An 18,274-nucleotide genomic window follows, 5' to 3' on the forward strand; every position below is an offset into this window, starting at 1 on the left:
TGTTTGTCATCTTACATTACCTTTCAAGGTACAACAGTTTTCCTGTTGTGAGTTTCTACATTGTGATAGAATTCGCCGTTAATCCCAAGGTCTTTAAACTGTTGATCTCTAGTATCCCATGAAACTACCGTATCAGTTATCCATCTGAAGAAGAATAAGTTTGCCATCCTGTGTAAACCCCAATACCTTCTTTGTCTGAACAATAAACTGTTTAGTCCATGACTTGGTAACATTATACTCCTCCATCACCCATATCTCATAATAGCATTTCATCTCTTCTTGTTCTCTTCCATTAGGAGGGAGATTCCACGAACAGAACAGCGCAAGTAACTCCTCGAATACCAACAGAACCCCATCCGACAAAGGTGAACGTTCAGCAGGCAGAACTATTGCTGAGAACACCTCATTACTGACATGAAATGCCATGATTGCGTCCCAAACCTCATCATCCCTTCTGCTTGCCAGCCAATTTATTGCTCCATCGCACGTTACAGGCCGATGATGAGCATAATCAGCGATACAAGGAACACCTGCCTGGATTGTTCTCCATGAATCAGTGATTAAACTATAAACTTCAACTTCGCAAGCCACTTTGCCCAACATGGTTGCCTTGTTATAGGGGTAATGTAACCAATCCTCACAATCTTATGCTGATCAGTCCATCGACAATATCCTAATACAAGGCTGAAAAACACTTCTGCGTGGCCAAAAAACACATCTCTTGGGAATGCGAGAGAGAAGATAGTTTGGAAACGGTTGGTTGCTGCAGGATTATACAAGAAGAGTTTGGTTCCTAAAATTCTTCTCATCCCAAAGGCTAAACACATTAAACCATGGCATGAACTGCCTATAGAAACAAGTTCATGTGCCTCAATACATCGTAAAGGAAAATGATATTTTCTATGTTCAAGAAACCTCTCGTCTCTAAGTACTAAGCAAAATTGTTTGGATGGCTGATTACTACAAGTAAGACTTTTCTTTCTTTGGCCTGACAAGGATATTACTCGGAAATGAACTTCTATGCATGTGTATGATGATGAAACTTGGGCTGGTGATGAGTGAATGCCATCATTTGCAGACTAGTAAAAATCTTACAAGGTACTCTACTGGCAACCTCACAAGAATTTCGATCAGGATTTCAATCGGGATATGATTGCTGGTGTTGGTTTCTGGGCCATGTTGCCTTGGAATTTCCATGGTTCTGGTGCGTGTATTTGCTAGGAGTGTGTGAAACAATTCATTGCCCCGTAATGGTTTGAGAGAAATTGTTGTATTTGCACCTTTGGATAGGTCGAAAGAGTCAAGAGAGAGCGGCCATGCCTGTTCGCAGACGATGCACCATTATTCTGATGACCTGGTTTCCCAAAAGAGTTGTTTATGCATTTAACAGTAACAGTCATAGTAAAATAGTCATATTGCTTGTTCAGCGATGGGACAACTATTATGTCTGGTGGAAGTGGAAGGTCATGGGTTCAACCCTTATCTCCTATCTTGCGTTCCTCCGATGGAAAAATTCTGTCGATTCCGCATTCCCTTAAATTAGGTTAAAGTAGGTTGTACAAATGTTATCGTTGCGATAAAAAAAAGAAAGAAAGATGGGACAACTATTAATTAATACTTTGTAAGATTTTGATATGTTTTACCGTTCAGTTAAAGGTAAGTCAAGAAGAGTTGATAGATTCACCCAGAAATAGAAAAATTAAATTAAAAAAAATCATATATATATTTTTTTATATATGCCAAAATTAAAATGAATCATAGGTTAACAGGCTAAGAGTAGATAAGTTTTCCATGGAAAAAAAAAAAAAGAGAACTCGTACATCCTAAAATGAGAGGGAATCATAAGGCTTGCTTTAAACCAAGCATTTTGAGACATGTTAACCACACCATCCATATGCCACGGGGCCGGGGGGAGATCAGAACAGAATATTTTTGTTCAAATAAGCTATTAATATTGCTGCACAAGATGCTGATTGTTTCCATTAAGAGGAAATACCAGAACAACAAATCGATAGTTCGATCAAAAAACACTCTTTTATCAATGTATGTTGAGATTCAGTAGCCTACTCGGCAATGAAAGAAGAGATGAACCTGTTAAAAGCCTCTAAACATAAATTACCTCCTCTGCAACTTCTGGTGCTAACGTTGAGCTAACCTGCAACAAAAGCTACATAATGAGTCAAAATCTTAATACACATCTCAAACAGAGATTTCAGTGCCTAAAGAATGTCCACTGCAAAAGTTAGAATAACTTCGCAAGATCTTAGGAGCTAGGAGTCACTTCCCTTGTACAGTATTCACAGGTAAGGCTCTTGGAGAAGGGTACATGGGCTGAGGTAGAGATCTACATCCATGGTCCACTAGTATGAGTAACTCCCTTGAAGAACTCTTCAAGAAAACAATGTACCACTCCCCCTGATAACCACTTGCCTGATTCACTTTCACATGAAAATCATGGCATGCCATCAGATCTTCCATAATCACAACCTATCATAAACGCTCTCTTTCTTGTGGCGAGTACGATCAGGCTTATAGTTCATCTTAATGCCATGTCTGCTGCATACCTGACTTATAGTCCTGTCTTTTTTTCTAATTGATACTGGTCACATAGCCCAAAATTTGGAGCACAAAGACACCCAAAAAAGTGTATGCTCCGTTTCACTTATAAACCATCCAGTAGTTTGTGTTACTTTAAACAGTGCAAACCAACCATTACCACCTCCAAATCTTAAGCTTCTGTACTTCAGCCAGTTATTGGGCTTGAAAAAATCAAACTCGCCAATGTTGAAAGTTACTTGAAGATATATCCTCACATTGAACCATATCTTTGGTCACATTTCATGTGTATGCTGCACTTCCAGAACTGTACATCATTAACTGGTTCATTTGCAGCAACAGTCAAGCGTGCAAAATAAGCATATCAGTACTTCAAATCAATTACCAAACGTGCATAAATCAAGAAAAGACAAGCAAATTAATAAGCAGTCCAACATTGAAAAGGACTAATAATTAAAACTTCCAATTATCACATTACCTATAAGATTGTATAAAATATCTAACATGTCACTAAAATATTATGATCGTAGAGTTTTGGCCACTGAATTCTTAAAACCTTCAAATAGCTCACCCAACTACTAAATCCCTCAACAATTGGTCATTCTGTCTAACGTCATTGTCAAGACTTCTTCATTCAGTTAAATCTAGGATTTTTACCTCTACATAAAATAAATTAAATTATAGAAGCAAAGAAAATTACCATATAACATGGTTAAGAAAATGAAAAGAGATGGAGAAGAAATATGTCAACAAGAATAAGGAAAACACAAATTGATTGATTTTTCTTCTTCTGTCTTTTATCTTTCTTTTATGAGAGTATCATCTGTGGAAATAAATGCCCCTAAACTTAGTCAAATTAAAGAAATTCAATGGCCATAATGGACCGAATGACCATTTGTATACAGAATTATTGACCTATCTGAAACTTCTAATAGTTAAGTGACCAGAACACTAAGATGAGAATAAATTTAGCAGGCTTAGGTAATTTTACCTAACTCATAATAACTCCCCCCACAAGTGGAAACTCTCTGCCATACCTGAAAATAATAGAGGACAAAGTGAGTAACTTTCATTACCAATGCAACATTTCTTTCTTTCTTTGCATAAACAACAAGATTGATAAGGAAAAGCACTTCAGAAGTTAAAGGTCATGCTTTCAAAATGTCTGAATATAAACATATAAAATGTGACGGATTTAAGCTATTCCAGCTGTAGTACTTAAGCTGGAAAGTTAAAACCATAATCAAAATGTCCTACCGCAGGCACCGACAGAAACTGTACAAAACATTATCTAATTAGCAATGAACCAAGCATTTAGGAGAAATTACCATTTAGCATGAGATAAAAGAAGAAACAAGCACAGCTCAGCAACTGTCTTCAAATTTAATGGAAATTCACAAGAAAAAAAACACACGAAAGACATGATCTAGCATGATCTATAATACTTTTTTGGGCCACTTTTTTAGACGGTTGAACAAGGGCCAATGGACCACAAAGAAGGATTGGACTCACACAGAGTCAAAAGAAGTAAGAAAAGTAATTCAATCAGCAATAACGTGTCAAGAAAAAAATGACAAATGGCAAAACCATGATTAAATTTGCAATCAATCTTGATGCATTGACCAAAAAGAAGTTGTTGAATCAAACTTTAATGCTAAAAGAACCAATGCTAACAGTTGCCAATCATCTATGCTTGCATGAATTTGTAACAGATTTACCTGCTGTTAATACAGTTGTAGGAAGAATACAATCAATGCCAGTGATGTAATACCTCCACCTATCACTGGGTCCACAAGTTTCAGATGGAGCGAACTTTGACGGCAACAATTACCTGAAAACAGAAGCAACCCAAGAAAAAAAAGTTTCAGAACAAAGTCAAACAAATTCATTCAACAAAATGAAAATATAGTAAAACAACTATAATAGACTAAAGACTATAGTTCTACTGCACTATAATATAGATATGCTGATATCAGAATGAATATTGCTGTTAATTTTGGAGGATAGAAAATTATAGCTTGCGGTCAAGGATTATGAGTTTCAAAGATTAGATTAGAAGGAACTCAGAATAATTTATGTGACTAAAGCAATAGATTTATTGACCCTTAATATTAGAACCATAAGATATATTTCTTGAACAGATACATATAATATTCTAAGAAACGAGGTCATTATGGGTTCTCCAAATGGCAGAGGAAGCAAAAATAGCATTTATGTACAGAGTAATAATATCACACCTACTTGCTGATATGCTCAAGATGATTTTCCAACCAAAGAAACTCGAATAAGAAGTCTTACACGTTGAACATACCGAGAATTATTTCTGCTAAAATAAGACAGTATTACTCCTTGTTATATATATACACTATGGAGTTTAAGAATCAATCATAGCTATGCCAAAAAAAAAAATCATAGCTATGCAAGAAAGTTTTACTAGAGAACTGCAGAAGTCTTGCCAAGTTTTACCACGACCAATTGAAGTGTCACCAAGGGAAGCAACTGCCAAAAGGAATACGTCATCACTAGGTCTAAATTGTGAACCTAAAAAATCTAGAGCTTCAAAATCTCTTCCCCAGTATGTAAATTTGTTGGCATGCTAAAATGAATTTTGAGAAAACAAAATTTTATATAGCTAAATCAGGTGATATAGAAGCGAAATTTCTTAAAAACTGTATCAGACTATGAAAGCTTAAGGAAAATAAACATGGATGCCAGAGATGTTAGAGAAAGTCTAAAGAGGCACCGGATCAATACATTGGCTTTTCAGAAGATTTGCAAGCCTCTTCTGGATAAAATACTTATGTATGGGGATTATCTAACCCATATTATCTAACTGTAAAATATTCAAAGGATAAAGCATAGCAAAATATGAAGAAAACTCAGCAACTTCCCTTTCGACTCTATTCAATAGATGAGATGCTCATATTTAGTCATGCTGTTTACCTGTATAATTACAATCACTAAGTGTGCTAAGTGTTGATGCATGATTAGGAAATGTCTAACATATATCCAGAACACAAATTCTAGATTTTGGCCGTGGAAATCATCAATGGACACACATAAAGGTGTCAGAATAGTGTAGCTCTCAGCATTTAGCAGGAGTCCAGCATGAAAGACTGAGGCATTTTAAGAAAATTTGATACTCATTAAAGAAAATTGCAAGAACATATGAGCTGTTGGCGAGAATAATCGTTTAAGATAGAAGGTAGGTCGTCTAATAGACAGCAGTGCTAAATCCGAACCATAACCAGACACTGGATGGAAAAACTGTATATGAGTAATAGGAAAATGCCTAATGTCTAAATTTGGATCAACATAGTTGAAGCATATAAAAGAGTAGTAAACCGAGTCACTAGCATTGAGCTGTGCTAGTGCCTGGTGCTAGTGTGATACCAAAAAAAAAACGGAAAGCTGGCTGCCAGTTAACAAAGAAATGGTGATTAGGAGTCTTTCTCATAGCACCATGTAAGGAAGGGGAAATTCTCCGAGAGCGGGTGGGTAGAGCTTTTGTGGTACCAAAGATGCCCAAAAAGCTAAGATAAAAAGTTGGCTTTTAACTCAGAATAAGACCTACTTCACAGAAAGAAAGATGCTAGAATTTCCTATAACAAAACCTAGCAATAATACAAGCCTTTATCACCTATTCAAAGATTTAAAACAACTTTTAGAATTTAGCAAAGACCTCTTACAAGCTTGGGGAAGTTTCTGTATCTCATCTTCTAGTTGCAATTAAAAAGTGCCACTCCATTGCTCATCCAGTGGAGTTCAAAGTAGAACTTTAAAAAACTCATTTGAGCAAGAAACAACATGATCAATTTGGGTAATATGCCTCCTAAAACAAAATGGCCTTCAGGCCTCCACTCCATGAAAAAAGAACCACATATGAGGTCGCACACAAAGAAGTTTTACATAAAACAAGATCAATGTCGGTCTTCTACAGCCAGTCCTAGCTTTCTTCTTTACGTCCCATCCTACTTTTGCACAGTCAATCAGTTATTCAATGCATAAAGACATTTTTCACCCTCTCTGAATTTGCAGCTCATAAAAAGTCCAGCTTGAGTTTAGAACATATACAGGACACATAAGTATACAATAGTTTAGACAAAAAACTAGTGCATTAGGCATCCATTATGCAGAATGTCTGCATGGCATATTGAACTAGAAATGTGTTCTGTATGATATCCATCGAAATTAAAAGTAATGCTTTATTCATGTTAGAATATAAGAGAGAGAGAGAGAGAGAGAGAGAGAGAGAGAGAGAGAAATTTTAATCACGGAAGAAATCCATGAGAAGCATAATCCCAAGGAACATCCTTTCTGTTTACACACATTCTTCCCAGTCAACAAGAAAGACCTAGAGTTAAATATCATTTTTGACCCAAAAACACAAAAAAAAAAAAGAAAAAGAAAAAAGGCTATTGGTTTTACCTCTAATTGTCTAGTAAAAGATTCACAACATAATGATATGAAGACACAAGTCTCCTTATAAGCATCAAACTTCCTCAGATCTCAAAGTCCAATATCTTCAAAGCAAGTCATTGATGCTCAGATACAGCATAAGAAGGATAGCTAACAGTATGCTCCAAAATCCATTCTTCTTGGCCTGCAAAAGGATAGCGAAAGAAGAGAAATACCTGAAAGCTAAATATCAATGTGACATTGGATAAATACAAATTTTAAAGCAAGTGAAATCAAAATTCCACAAAAATTTCATTTAGCATCAGATACAAAGATGTTGATGCATATCAAAGCTCCAGAGTCTCTAAACATATGTTGAGAAGAGCAGATGAAGCCCTTTTATGCAGAAAGACATTTAAAATTCAAAACTTTCCCCACATTAAAAATCAAACAACCTAAGCCTGAAGGGAGGAAAGGTATAGTTGGGATCCAAATATATCTGATAAAGCTTAGAAGTAACTATATTAGCAGAGATAAGGGATCAACACTTCGGGTTTTGTCATAACGATACTCACTTTGAAGGACAAGAATTTCCTCTATCAGTAGAATCAGTTCAAAAAACAAAGAACAGCAATAACTGCAGATTATGTACATTTAACTAAGCCAAGATAAGACCAAAGGAGCTTGAAATGCAAATAGTCCGTGGTTCTAAACATGCTGTGAAACTACTAGCAAAAATTCATAGGTAGGCATTTGTTGCACAACAGATCTGCATACAAAATAGCAGACAAGTAAACACAACCAATTAAGAAACACAAACAGATAAGTTGAAATCATCTTGCCTTTTCTTTTGATCCACAGCTTCCTCTTCCTTTTGTTCATATTTCTAATCCATATGTCCATCCAGGTTAGCTTGTTCATCCAGTAGGAGCAAGCTTTCCATGTATGTTATCAAGAAACAGCTATGCGGGCAATACTTAGGAAGCCCAAGATTCTTCACTTCCTGCTCCTTAAAATCATATGCCACCACTTTTGAATCAGGGGTGAGAAGCAGAATATCACAGTTTTTAGTAACCCCTAGAGACCAAACTATCCTCTGTTCCGTTACCACATTGAACAATCTCTCCCAAGAGTTGGTCACACCATACTCTCTCATCACCCACAAACTCCAAGTACCAGTCCCTTCAAGAGCTGCAAAATTTCCACAAACAAAAAATGCAAGCATGTCCTTGTATTCCTTGAGCAATGGACCTCTATAATCCCCCTCCATCTCTAAATCCGGCAACTCTAGTGTCCTAAAATCTTCACTTTTAACATCAAAAGCCACAATCAAATCTTCATCGTGTCGTTCAGGATGAAATGCAAGCCAATTAACAAACCCATTCACATATAAAATTCGCAATTGGCAGTAAATAATCCAATTAACGACTAAATTCTCAATCTTTCTCCAAGAACCTGTACTCAGATTGTAGACCTCAATCTCAGTCTTCTCCAGGTCATAGGGAGCTTCACAATTTGGGCTATCATATATAATCCTAACCAACTTAAAGACACCTGCATCAAAATCGTAACCACAACCAGGGGAAATCCAACTAAATTCCTTAGATATCCCTTCACAGCTAGAATTCCTAATGGTTATAATTCTCCTAACTGAAGGGTTCCACAAATAGACAACCCGACCGTATAATACGTCATCATTTTCTGTGAGGCAAAGCAATCCAGCACATGAATCAACAACCGAACATGACCCAGATACAAAATCAATGGGGGGTTTCAATTCTAAGACCTTCGCTTATCCATTAGGCCCATCAGATAACAGATGGTATGCAGTTTCTCGCTTTTCCCCGTCCAAAAACATATGAAAAAGATACCCAGTTGATGGATCATCTTTATAACTAGAAAAGCAATTACTAAGGTGGGTTCTAATAAACGATGGAGATCTTATAAATTGACACCATGATTTGCGAATGAAAATGAAATTGGCTAGACTTCTTGAAGGCAATCTTACAAGAATGTCACCGAAGATTACTTCTTCTGGGATGCTTTGATTCCTTTCGCCCGCCAATCGCTGTTTTGCTCAGCCATTGACTCGGATTAATTAGATGGGAGATATCAGGTTGAAGATGGTGGCAGAATTAGCAGCGAATTGGAGAGGTCGCCGTTCGGGGAGCAGAAGAGTTGATTAACTGAAGTGTTTGCCGATTTGGCAGGGAGTTATAAAGTGACAGTGACAGATCGGAAATTTTGGAATTTTGTACTATTGCGTGTCATGAATTCATTTATTAAAGGCCATGGAATGTAATGCTCGAATTTTTTTTTTTAAAACGCTCTAAAAAAACAACTAATTCATGGTTATTACAGAAATACGGTTTCATTTGTATACATCACCTTCTACTATGCAATTTTAGGCTCAAGAAATAGTAAAATACACATAGTTGCATGTGTATTTGAAGATGAGTATAAAACTTGTGAGAAATATATAAAATAAAATTTTACATGATTTTAGCAAAAGCATAAATGATGGATTCTGAACCAACTTCCCTCGCGTAAATTGATGAGTTGATCATTAGGTAAAGCATAAAGTGCAAATCTGGTTACAAGTTAGGATTTCAAACCTTTGCACATGTTTTAAAATTTAAATGGTATGTAGTAGTGCATCCTTTTGGTTTAGAGATAAGATCCTCTTCCTCTAATTTTTCTTAGTCCAATTGATCCCTCCCCTAATATAGGTTAAACCTACGTATAAAACTATAAATGGTCGATTGTTACTCTGTAGTTTTAGTCAAAGTATGGATAGTTTGATACACATACGCAGAATGTGCTTTTTATTACAAAGTATAAAAATGTAAGAAAAGTAGAAATTGCACATTTTGCATGATACTAGGTAATCAAATTGCTTAATCATGTATAACAATATATTTAGCGCTTTTAAACTTTGAAGTATACAAATATGTTTCCATGAATATCATTAAGCTCTTTTTAACAAAATCCTCAGCTAGTCCGGACTTAAATGTTCAAAATATTGCCCAAATTTAACAAGTTCAATCAAATGACCTAGAGACTACTAAGGTTGAGCATAGCATTAACAAGTTAAAATACTAGAAATGTCTGTGTAACCGAAATCATAAATTCTTGAAGGGAAAAACTTCTACTTGGAAGAAGATAGTTGTCGTCTAAAAATTAGTAAGAAGAAATTTGGAATAAAAAGGACGAGTAACCGTAGAGATTGCTGATTTGGAAGCCAAGCATAAGTGACAATTCGGCATAAGGTAATTTTCTTGGATTTGTGCGCCATTGATTCAGTATGGACTACGGCCCATTACGACTGCCGTTACAATTGTTTGTGGCAATTTATTTGATGGAGCCTTATGCCAATGAATTAGTTCCTCATGGATTTGGTGTTTTTAGGATATTTTTTTAAAATCGGCTAGATTTCTTGAAGGCAATCTTACAAGAAGAATGTCTACTTCTTCTGGGAGGCTTTGATTTTTTTCGCCCACCAATTGCTTGTTTTGCTCAGCCATTGATTCGGAATAATTAGATGGGAGATATCGGGATGGAGATGGTGGCAGAATTGGCAGCAAATTGGAACGATCGCCGTTGGGGGAGCAAAAGAGTTGAGTAACTGAAGTGTTTGCTGATTTGGCAGGGCGTCATAAAGCGACAGTGACAGATTGGAAATTTGGAATTTTGTACTATTGTGTGTCGTGAATTCATTTATTCAGGGCCATGGAATTATGCTGTGTGATGAGTGGTTGTGGGTGAAAGGAGAAGAGGTTATAAATTATTTATTTATTAGATGTAATTGAGATTGTGTGTATTATTGAAATTATTTTTGGAGTGTGACTGTAGATTTCAAAAACAAAAACATTTTAAGGAGTCTTACTATAGACTTCAAAATGTGTAGAATATTTCAATTGTGTACACAAAATTTAGCTTTACTAGTAGGGACATTGACCAAATGATCTTGAAGTTTTCAATGCTACTCTCAAGACTTTCCTTTTCCTTTTTTTCATTGTAGGATTTGGAATCTCCTTTAAAGCCAAAAACAAAAAAAATCAACGGCACGACACACGTGCATTGTACGTGTTTTTTACTACAAAGTGCAATAAATCCAATGAGTGTAGAAATGATAATGTTACATGACACGGAGTAATCTACCTGTTTAATGATATATAATAATCTTAGGCAACTTTTTAAGCTTTGAAGCATACAAATATTATTTCCATAAATATCATATAGCTGTTTTAACTAGATCCTTAGCTTGCCCCAAGTTAAATGTTTTGTAACTTTCTAATTTAAACAAGTTTAATCTAGGTGATAATTAATCAAGTAGCTTACTTGAACTCATTAGCAGTTTGGTCAACTGCTTGACTCGAACTCGGCGATGACCGAATTCAAGTCAAGTTTGAACTGCTTGATTGAGATTTCGAGTCAAATTCGAGTACAGATTTGGAAGAATCGAAGGTTCGACAAGCTCTATCGAGTTTTCTATTGAATATTTGATTATTATATTATTATTTTTCAAATTAATATTTTAGGTTTATTTGTTACAATATTTAGCTATCATATATTTCAAAACTGTTTATCGAGTTCGAAGATAAGGCTTGAAAATTTTTTGAGCTCTGACAAGTCAAGCTCGAACTCATAAAAAACTCTAGCAAGTTAAGTTCGAGTTCAAGTTCAACTTAGAATACTCGTTCGACTCGACTTGATATCGCCCCTAGTTTAATTTGGAGACATAGAGACTTCTAAGATTGAGTACACCATCAAGAAACTTGCAATCCTTTGACTCGTTGAACTGATGCATTTTCAATTATAATCAGAACTTCTTAAAAGGAAATAAAATTATGGTATGATATGCAAATGAAAAGAAAATTGGCTAGAATTCTTGAGGGCAATTTTACGAGAAATTTAACAACTATCACTTCTACTGGCAAACTTTTATTGCCATTTTTCTCCTCCAAGGATTACTAGAAACTTACAATGGTGGGATTAATTCTAATAGTTGAGGTTAAGATTCTCTAGGGCTCTGATTCCCTTATCCTTTCTTGTTTTTTAAATTAAATTCCACATCTTTCTTGTTAAAAAAAATTTTAAAAATAAGTATAGAATGGAAATTCTAAAATATCTAACATCCATATATAGCATAGTAATCTAGATATATGAGAGATATAAAATTTCAAAAGAAATCAACTAAAAAATAAAAGAAATTCTCACATAGAAGTTTTAGGAGAAGAGAAAACTCGTACAAAAAATTCCTTCCAACGGACGAAATAAAAACCAGAAAGAGTGTTCTCCCTTATGGAGAAAAGATAAATCTTTATTTCCATACGGGTTTCTAAGCATGTGTACATGTATTGCAATATTGTTGTATTTTGATTATATTCATCGGTTTTGTGTGACTTACATCTTTATTTTTGGTTAATTATTTAGGGGAATAAAGAAGGATCGATAGAGAAAATAGTGGTAGTGTTGTACGTTATAAGAGGCCGACTTGTTAGGAAGCCAAATTGAGAGATGAAATTCTTTTTTTTTTTGTGGAGGGGGAGCGGGTAAGAAGGAGATCTTGATTCTAAAACCTCCTACTTATAATCATTCCTTTCTTACCACTTAACTCAACCCTGCCCAAGATGAAGTTGGTTAAACACTCGGTGGCATGTGCAGCTCATCTAAAGGAACACCGTATTGCTCTTTAGTATTCAGTATCTAATATCAGTTGCACGTATATTCTTTGCATATAAGCGTTTTGTAAAGTAGTCATTGACAAATTAATTTATGATATGTAATTTTTACTTTTTTACCAACTAATACTAATCTATCAAAATCAAAACCAAAACTACGTGCAATCAAGGTAAAATCCTTTCATGTTTTAGTCCCGTTAGAGTCTCCAATGCATATGATTCTCCTTACAGAAGGGTTCTAAAGATTAATAATTTGACAAAAAAAATATCCTTCTTTTCACTAAGCTAAAGAAAGTTACTGCACGAATTGAGCAAGACGAAAATCCAAAATATTCAGGGCTTTTGATTTTAATGTTGCCATAATTATTTGTTTTCCACATCAATAAACATGTTTTAGAGAATCAATTCAGATTGTTTTTCTAGCTAGAACTGCACTAATTAAGATGGACACGAGTATAGCATAGAGATATAATAAAAGTACACCATGATTCATGAACAATATAGTGGGGATATTATCGAATCCTTATACTATATAAGATTGAGATTTAGTGCCTGTTTGATAACATAAAAAAGTGCTGAAACTGAATTCATTCAGACATTCAGATGTTGTGAGTGTTTGATAAATAAAAATTCACCTGCTGAACTTATTAGGTGGTGCTGAATTTGTATGTATTTTTTTTCAGCACAAGAATCGTAGCTGAATGCTTAATTTGATAAGAATCAAGAGATTTACTTCAACTACTTTATCTTATCTACCAAATATATCCCTGTTTGTTAATTACATTCAAAATCCTTATCTAATTAAACAACCTAATATTCCTTATTCAAAATCCTTATCTAATTAAACAAAACAACCTGATATTCTCTATTCAAATTTTTTTTTTAACAATAGTATTTTTTTGCAGTAATTTTCATCCACAAACATTTATATTTTGATATATATATTTTTTGTACAGATAAATATTATTTATGTGATGCAGCTTATCCACACACACGTGGCTTTATGACACTATATCGAAATATTAGATATTGGTTGTCTGATTTTCGAAATGCTTCTCGTCCAAGATCAAAATAAGAACGCTTTAACCAAGCACATGCAAGATTGAGAAATGTAATTGAACGTGCTTTTAGAGTATTAAAAGCTCGTTTTTCCATTCTCAAAAGAATGAAACCATACCCTTTTCCCACACAAAGAAACATTGTCATTGTATGCATTGCTCTTCACAATCATTGTCATTTTCATACCTAACAATTTTAAGTTAATTAAATCATAGGTTTTATTTCCTTTTTGGATTAAAAGATAGAAGGACAAAATTGTACAATCTAACTTATTAAGCATTAAATTATGAATATTTATCAAACAGTATAAATAGATTCAGCATTAAGATTCAGACATTCATATATCTCTTTTCAATGCTTAAAATTCAGCAAATTAATTATTTCAGTATTCAGAATTCAGAATTCAGATTCAGTGTTATCAAACGGAGCCTTAGTCAAAGAGGGTGTTGAATTTCAACCACATGGGCAGGAGTATTTTGGAAATTTGAAAAATGTGTTGCTTTTTTCAACCTTTTGGTACAACTGATTGCAGCATATGTTTGGGTGTTTTTACATTAGAACTCCCATATTTGTACATTTAAAACTTGTATTTATAGACACATCTGGGCATTTGTGGAATGTGGGCTTATTTGGCGATCATTTGTGCATTTGGTCCAATTCATATAAGCGTGTGTTTTTGTGCAATTACTGAAATGAGGTTATTATGTAATTAAAATAGAACCACATTGCTTGCTGATAACCTCAGTAATTGCAGTATAGCTCCATTTCAATTGTCTGAAACACTCATAATTATATCAACACTTGTTTTTCTATGTCTGAAGTTTATTAGAAGTTCAGTTGTTGGAAACAGTTTCTCTACTAGCAATAAAACACTATTTATATCCCCATTAAACGGCCAATAATGTGGGTATGCTGCTAAGTTATTGTCTCAATTATGGCTTTTTCAATTCTTCCTCCTTCACATTCTTCTGTTTTCCCCTTTTTTGCTTTCATGGTTGCAGTATTTTTTCAGCATTTACACTCAGCATTTCATAATGGTTTTCAGCAGAAGTTATATTTCCTTAATATTACTTATGTGCTGTTATATTATATTTATCTTCATTTATTTTCTTACCACAGGTGTGACAGCCCCACTTTCCCCTAAGACGAACCAAAGAGATTAGCAAACTGCCTGCCCAACTCTCGCCAGGACTAACGGTGTAGGCAAATACGATCTAAGACGTTTCGGGAAAATAATACGCGCTCACACAAGCCGAAATTGCAAAATAGCTAAACGCAAACTAAACCGTCGGTGAATAGTGGGTTCCATGTCATATAACTCGAAAAAATATTTCCAACTAAATAGGACACATAAACGGGGTTAAAACAGTGTTATACACATACGTTTGTAAATTTACAAAACAAAAGGGAGATAATTGAATCAAAATACATTTAGGATTTTGCCCAAAAGGAGCTATTCAAATTACAGTCACATAAGCTCAACTCGGCAACCAACATGCATAGCCTTTCCAAAAGGATTCAAATTCCTGTAAGGAAAACAAAAGGAATATAGTGAGTTTACGCCCAGTGAGACATTACCACTCAAGCAACGAAGATCATATAAGCAGATAGCATTTCATTCCAATTCATCTAATAAAAGTAAGCCAAGAGTACACATCAATAAAATTGGTAAAAGGATACAGACGGCTCTCAAGAGCCCCTTTCCTTGCTTGTATACTTGATCGGACTTCATTGACCCTCCGTCAATGTTTACGAGTAACCAACCGTAGGCTCCACTTTACTCCCATTCCTTCCACCCAACATACCCCTACCGGGCCCGAACTCCATACAGTACAAATTTGGTAATATTCGAGTATACCGAAATCAAGAGTCTCACTACTACAAGATTTCATATAACAGTCCCCATGGCTCGTCAACTTTCACGACCAAACCCTCGCTGGCTCGATTCAATCGACTACCAATGGGGTTGAGCTCAGTAGTAACAGTAAAAGCCATTGGATCCTCATCCAAACGACACCAAATCCAGTTTTTCATGTACATTTCAAGTACCACAGTGAAACAGTAGACAGTCGTGTATAATACAAAAGGGGGTGAGAGAGATCAAGTACACCCTCACTTTAATCAGTTTCAACAGTGCAAATAAGCCTTCAAGGCATCAAGTTCAATATAATAAAGCCACATTGTAAACAAACAAGTGAGTAGTATGCTCACCAAGCAAGCAAGTGGAATTTCGTAAACTTCCACCCAAAGAGCGTCTTTACTCACCGTCACGCCCTAAAATATTCAAATAAGCACAATAAGACTCGATTACAAGTCATAAACCAATTCCACATACTACCAAAATAGGGCTCCATAAGAATGTATAAGCACTAGAGTAAACCAGGGAAATCCGGAAATGGAATTAAGCTCTAAACCATAAAAACAGTTTTTGACATCATTTTGCGGTTTTGGCACCATTGGCACTACGATTATCGGATGGAGGTACAATATACACTGTTTTGAAGCTAAGAGGTAGGGCTACAATGTTGAAGAAGGCTACTCAGTCCATTTCATAGTGCAACTAGGTCAAAAATTCAATATACTAAACCAGAACCGCAAAAATAGGTTAACAAACCGCATTTTGGTTAACGAACCGTAATTCAGGTTACCTAAGTCCAAATCAAGTGATTCCAAAGCCATCCGAAAGCTAAGACACTAGGCTACATTTCTTAAGAAGGCGTCAATAACCAAATCAGAAGTATTCCCAACCAAATTAACCAATTACAGAAGCATTTATCAAGTTCGGGTAGAAACAGGGCAGCAGGGGTATTTCAGTCTTTTTATAAGCTACGCTACTCCGATTGGCCTGAAATTTTGCAAGCATCTCTAAAATATCATTCCCTACAACTTTTATGTTTTAATCCAAGGCTAATTCGGCCTCTAACTATGATGAATAGTACCGGGTAGAAAGGGGGTAATCGAAACCCTAACTTCCGAAATTTCCGTTCAATGCGGAAATTTTTCGCAAATAACTACAATTGACACACTAAGGTTTCATTCCAAATCATTTCCAACCATCATACATAACCACACAACATTAATCATATGAAAACAGAAAAATCATGAATAATTATAAAACTTCACCAAATTCAACCAAAATCATGATATAATCCACCAAATCACCCCTTAGGCTACCACAAGTCATTAATTAGACATCATTAGATAGAGGAGAGGGGTTCCTTCACTACTCACCTTAGTAACCAAAGGAAAAGAGCAACTTGGCACCTTAATCCTCCAAACAACTCCACTAATCACCTCACAACCACTCACTTAAGGGTTTTTTTGGAGTAAATGCAAGATTAAATGGTTGGTTTGTTGGATTTGAGCAAGATTGGAGCAAGAATTTGGAGAGATTTTCCCTTTCTTTTTGTTTGAAGTGGCCGGCCACAAGAAGCTTGGAAATGAAGAGTTTTGGTCAATTTTTGAGTTTATTTAGTAAAATGGTAAAAAGGTGAATAGTAGTCAAAATGCAAGATTTAATCATATGGTGACACTTGTCACCCTATTTAATGCATGCATATCACTTTGTTTCCTCTCACACCAATCCACTTGGTAATCTCTAATTATCTCTTAGCACCCGATAATTTAAACCCGGTATCCAAAACTTAACCTAGTTGGTCGAATTTTTTCAAACTTTTCGCACTAGGGGGTCCCACGTCCAGTATACGCTCTTAATTTCTCAAAAATTAACCGATACTAGAAAAATCTTCTAAAAACTATATTTACTCATAAAAATTATTTAGAAAATTTCTAATAAAGAAAATGCATAAAAGGCGTGCAAATAATTAAAATAAGGCTTAGAAATAAGAAAATTTACGGGTTCTCACAACAGGCACTGAAAAATCCTCTTTAACCACACGTGCCAAACACCGGTGCGATGTGCGGGCATTCCCCCTAGTATTAGTTATAACGCGGTCTTGGATATTTGCATTAAAATTTAGTGCAAGGTTGAGACTTTCCGAGTGAAACTAAGATACATATTGGAATTTAAGGGGTGTAGATGATGGATTTTGAAAATTAGGGTTGGGACAATACTCATGGATGCTAGTTAAAATTTTCACACGAATAATCCAATTAATTTATCGTGTATGATGATCTTCGTGGAGCTATTAAACTATAAAGAGTACATGTATGATGTGTCAAGAATATTAGTTAGCTATTCTAATGAAATTCTTACCTAATCCCCAGTGGAAAGTCCATTGCATTAATCTAGCTGGGGACTTTTAAGATTGATCACACCAGCAAGAAATTAACTTGCTATTCTCCTAAGTTGATAAAATGCTGAAAGTGTCTATTTAATCAAAGTCATAAGTTTTTGAGGGGAAAAAAATGGATCATGAAGTTTTTATAATTTCTCAAACCTCAAAAGAGGTGACTGCAATCATTACAAACTCTAGAAGAGGCTTTTGAAATTATGCCAAACATTTATAAGCCAAGCTTGGTTGTATTCATTTTCATATTCGTTACCTTTTATGCAATTTTAGGCTAAGAAATTGTGTAAGGCACGTGACTAGCACATGTATTTTACTATTAGGTAT

The 18,274-nt window shown here is 35.2% G+C and overlaps 1 protein-coding gene across 1 annotated transcript; it reads right to left on the reverse strand.

Moving 5' to 3' along the window:
* Window positions 1–7,840: 7,840 nt before the first annotated feature.
* Window positions 7,841–10,478, reverse strand: LOC113729457 (F-box/kelch-repeat protein At3g06240-like). The gene is made up of 2 exons (XM_027253752.1): window positions 10,407–10,478; window positions 7,841–8,740 (listed from the first exon to the last, which is right to left on the reverse strand). The coding sequence occupies exons 1-2, from the start codon at window positions 10,476–10,478 to the stop codon at window positions 7,841–7,843; spliced, it is 972 nt and encodes a 323-aa protein (XP_027109553.1).
* Between the last annotated feature and the right edge of the window lie 7,796 nt (window positions 10,479–18,274).

This window comes from Coffea arabica, chromosome 2e (genome assembly GCF_036785885.1).
Source record: "Coffea arabica cultivar ET-39 chromosome 2e, Coffea Arabica ET-39 HiFi, whole genome shotgun sequence".
NCBI classification, from domain to species: Eukaryota; Viridiplantae; Streptophyta; class Magnoliopsida; order Gentianales; family Rubiaceae; genus Coffea; species Coffea arabica.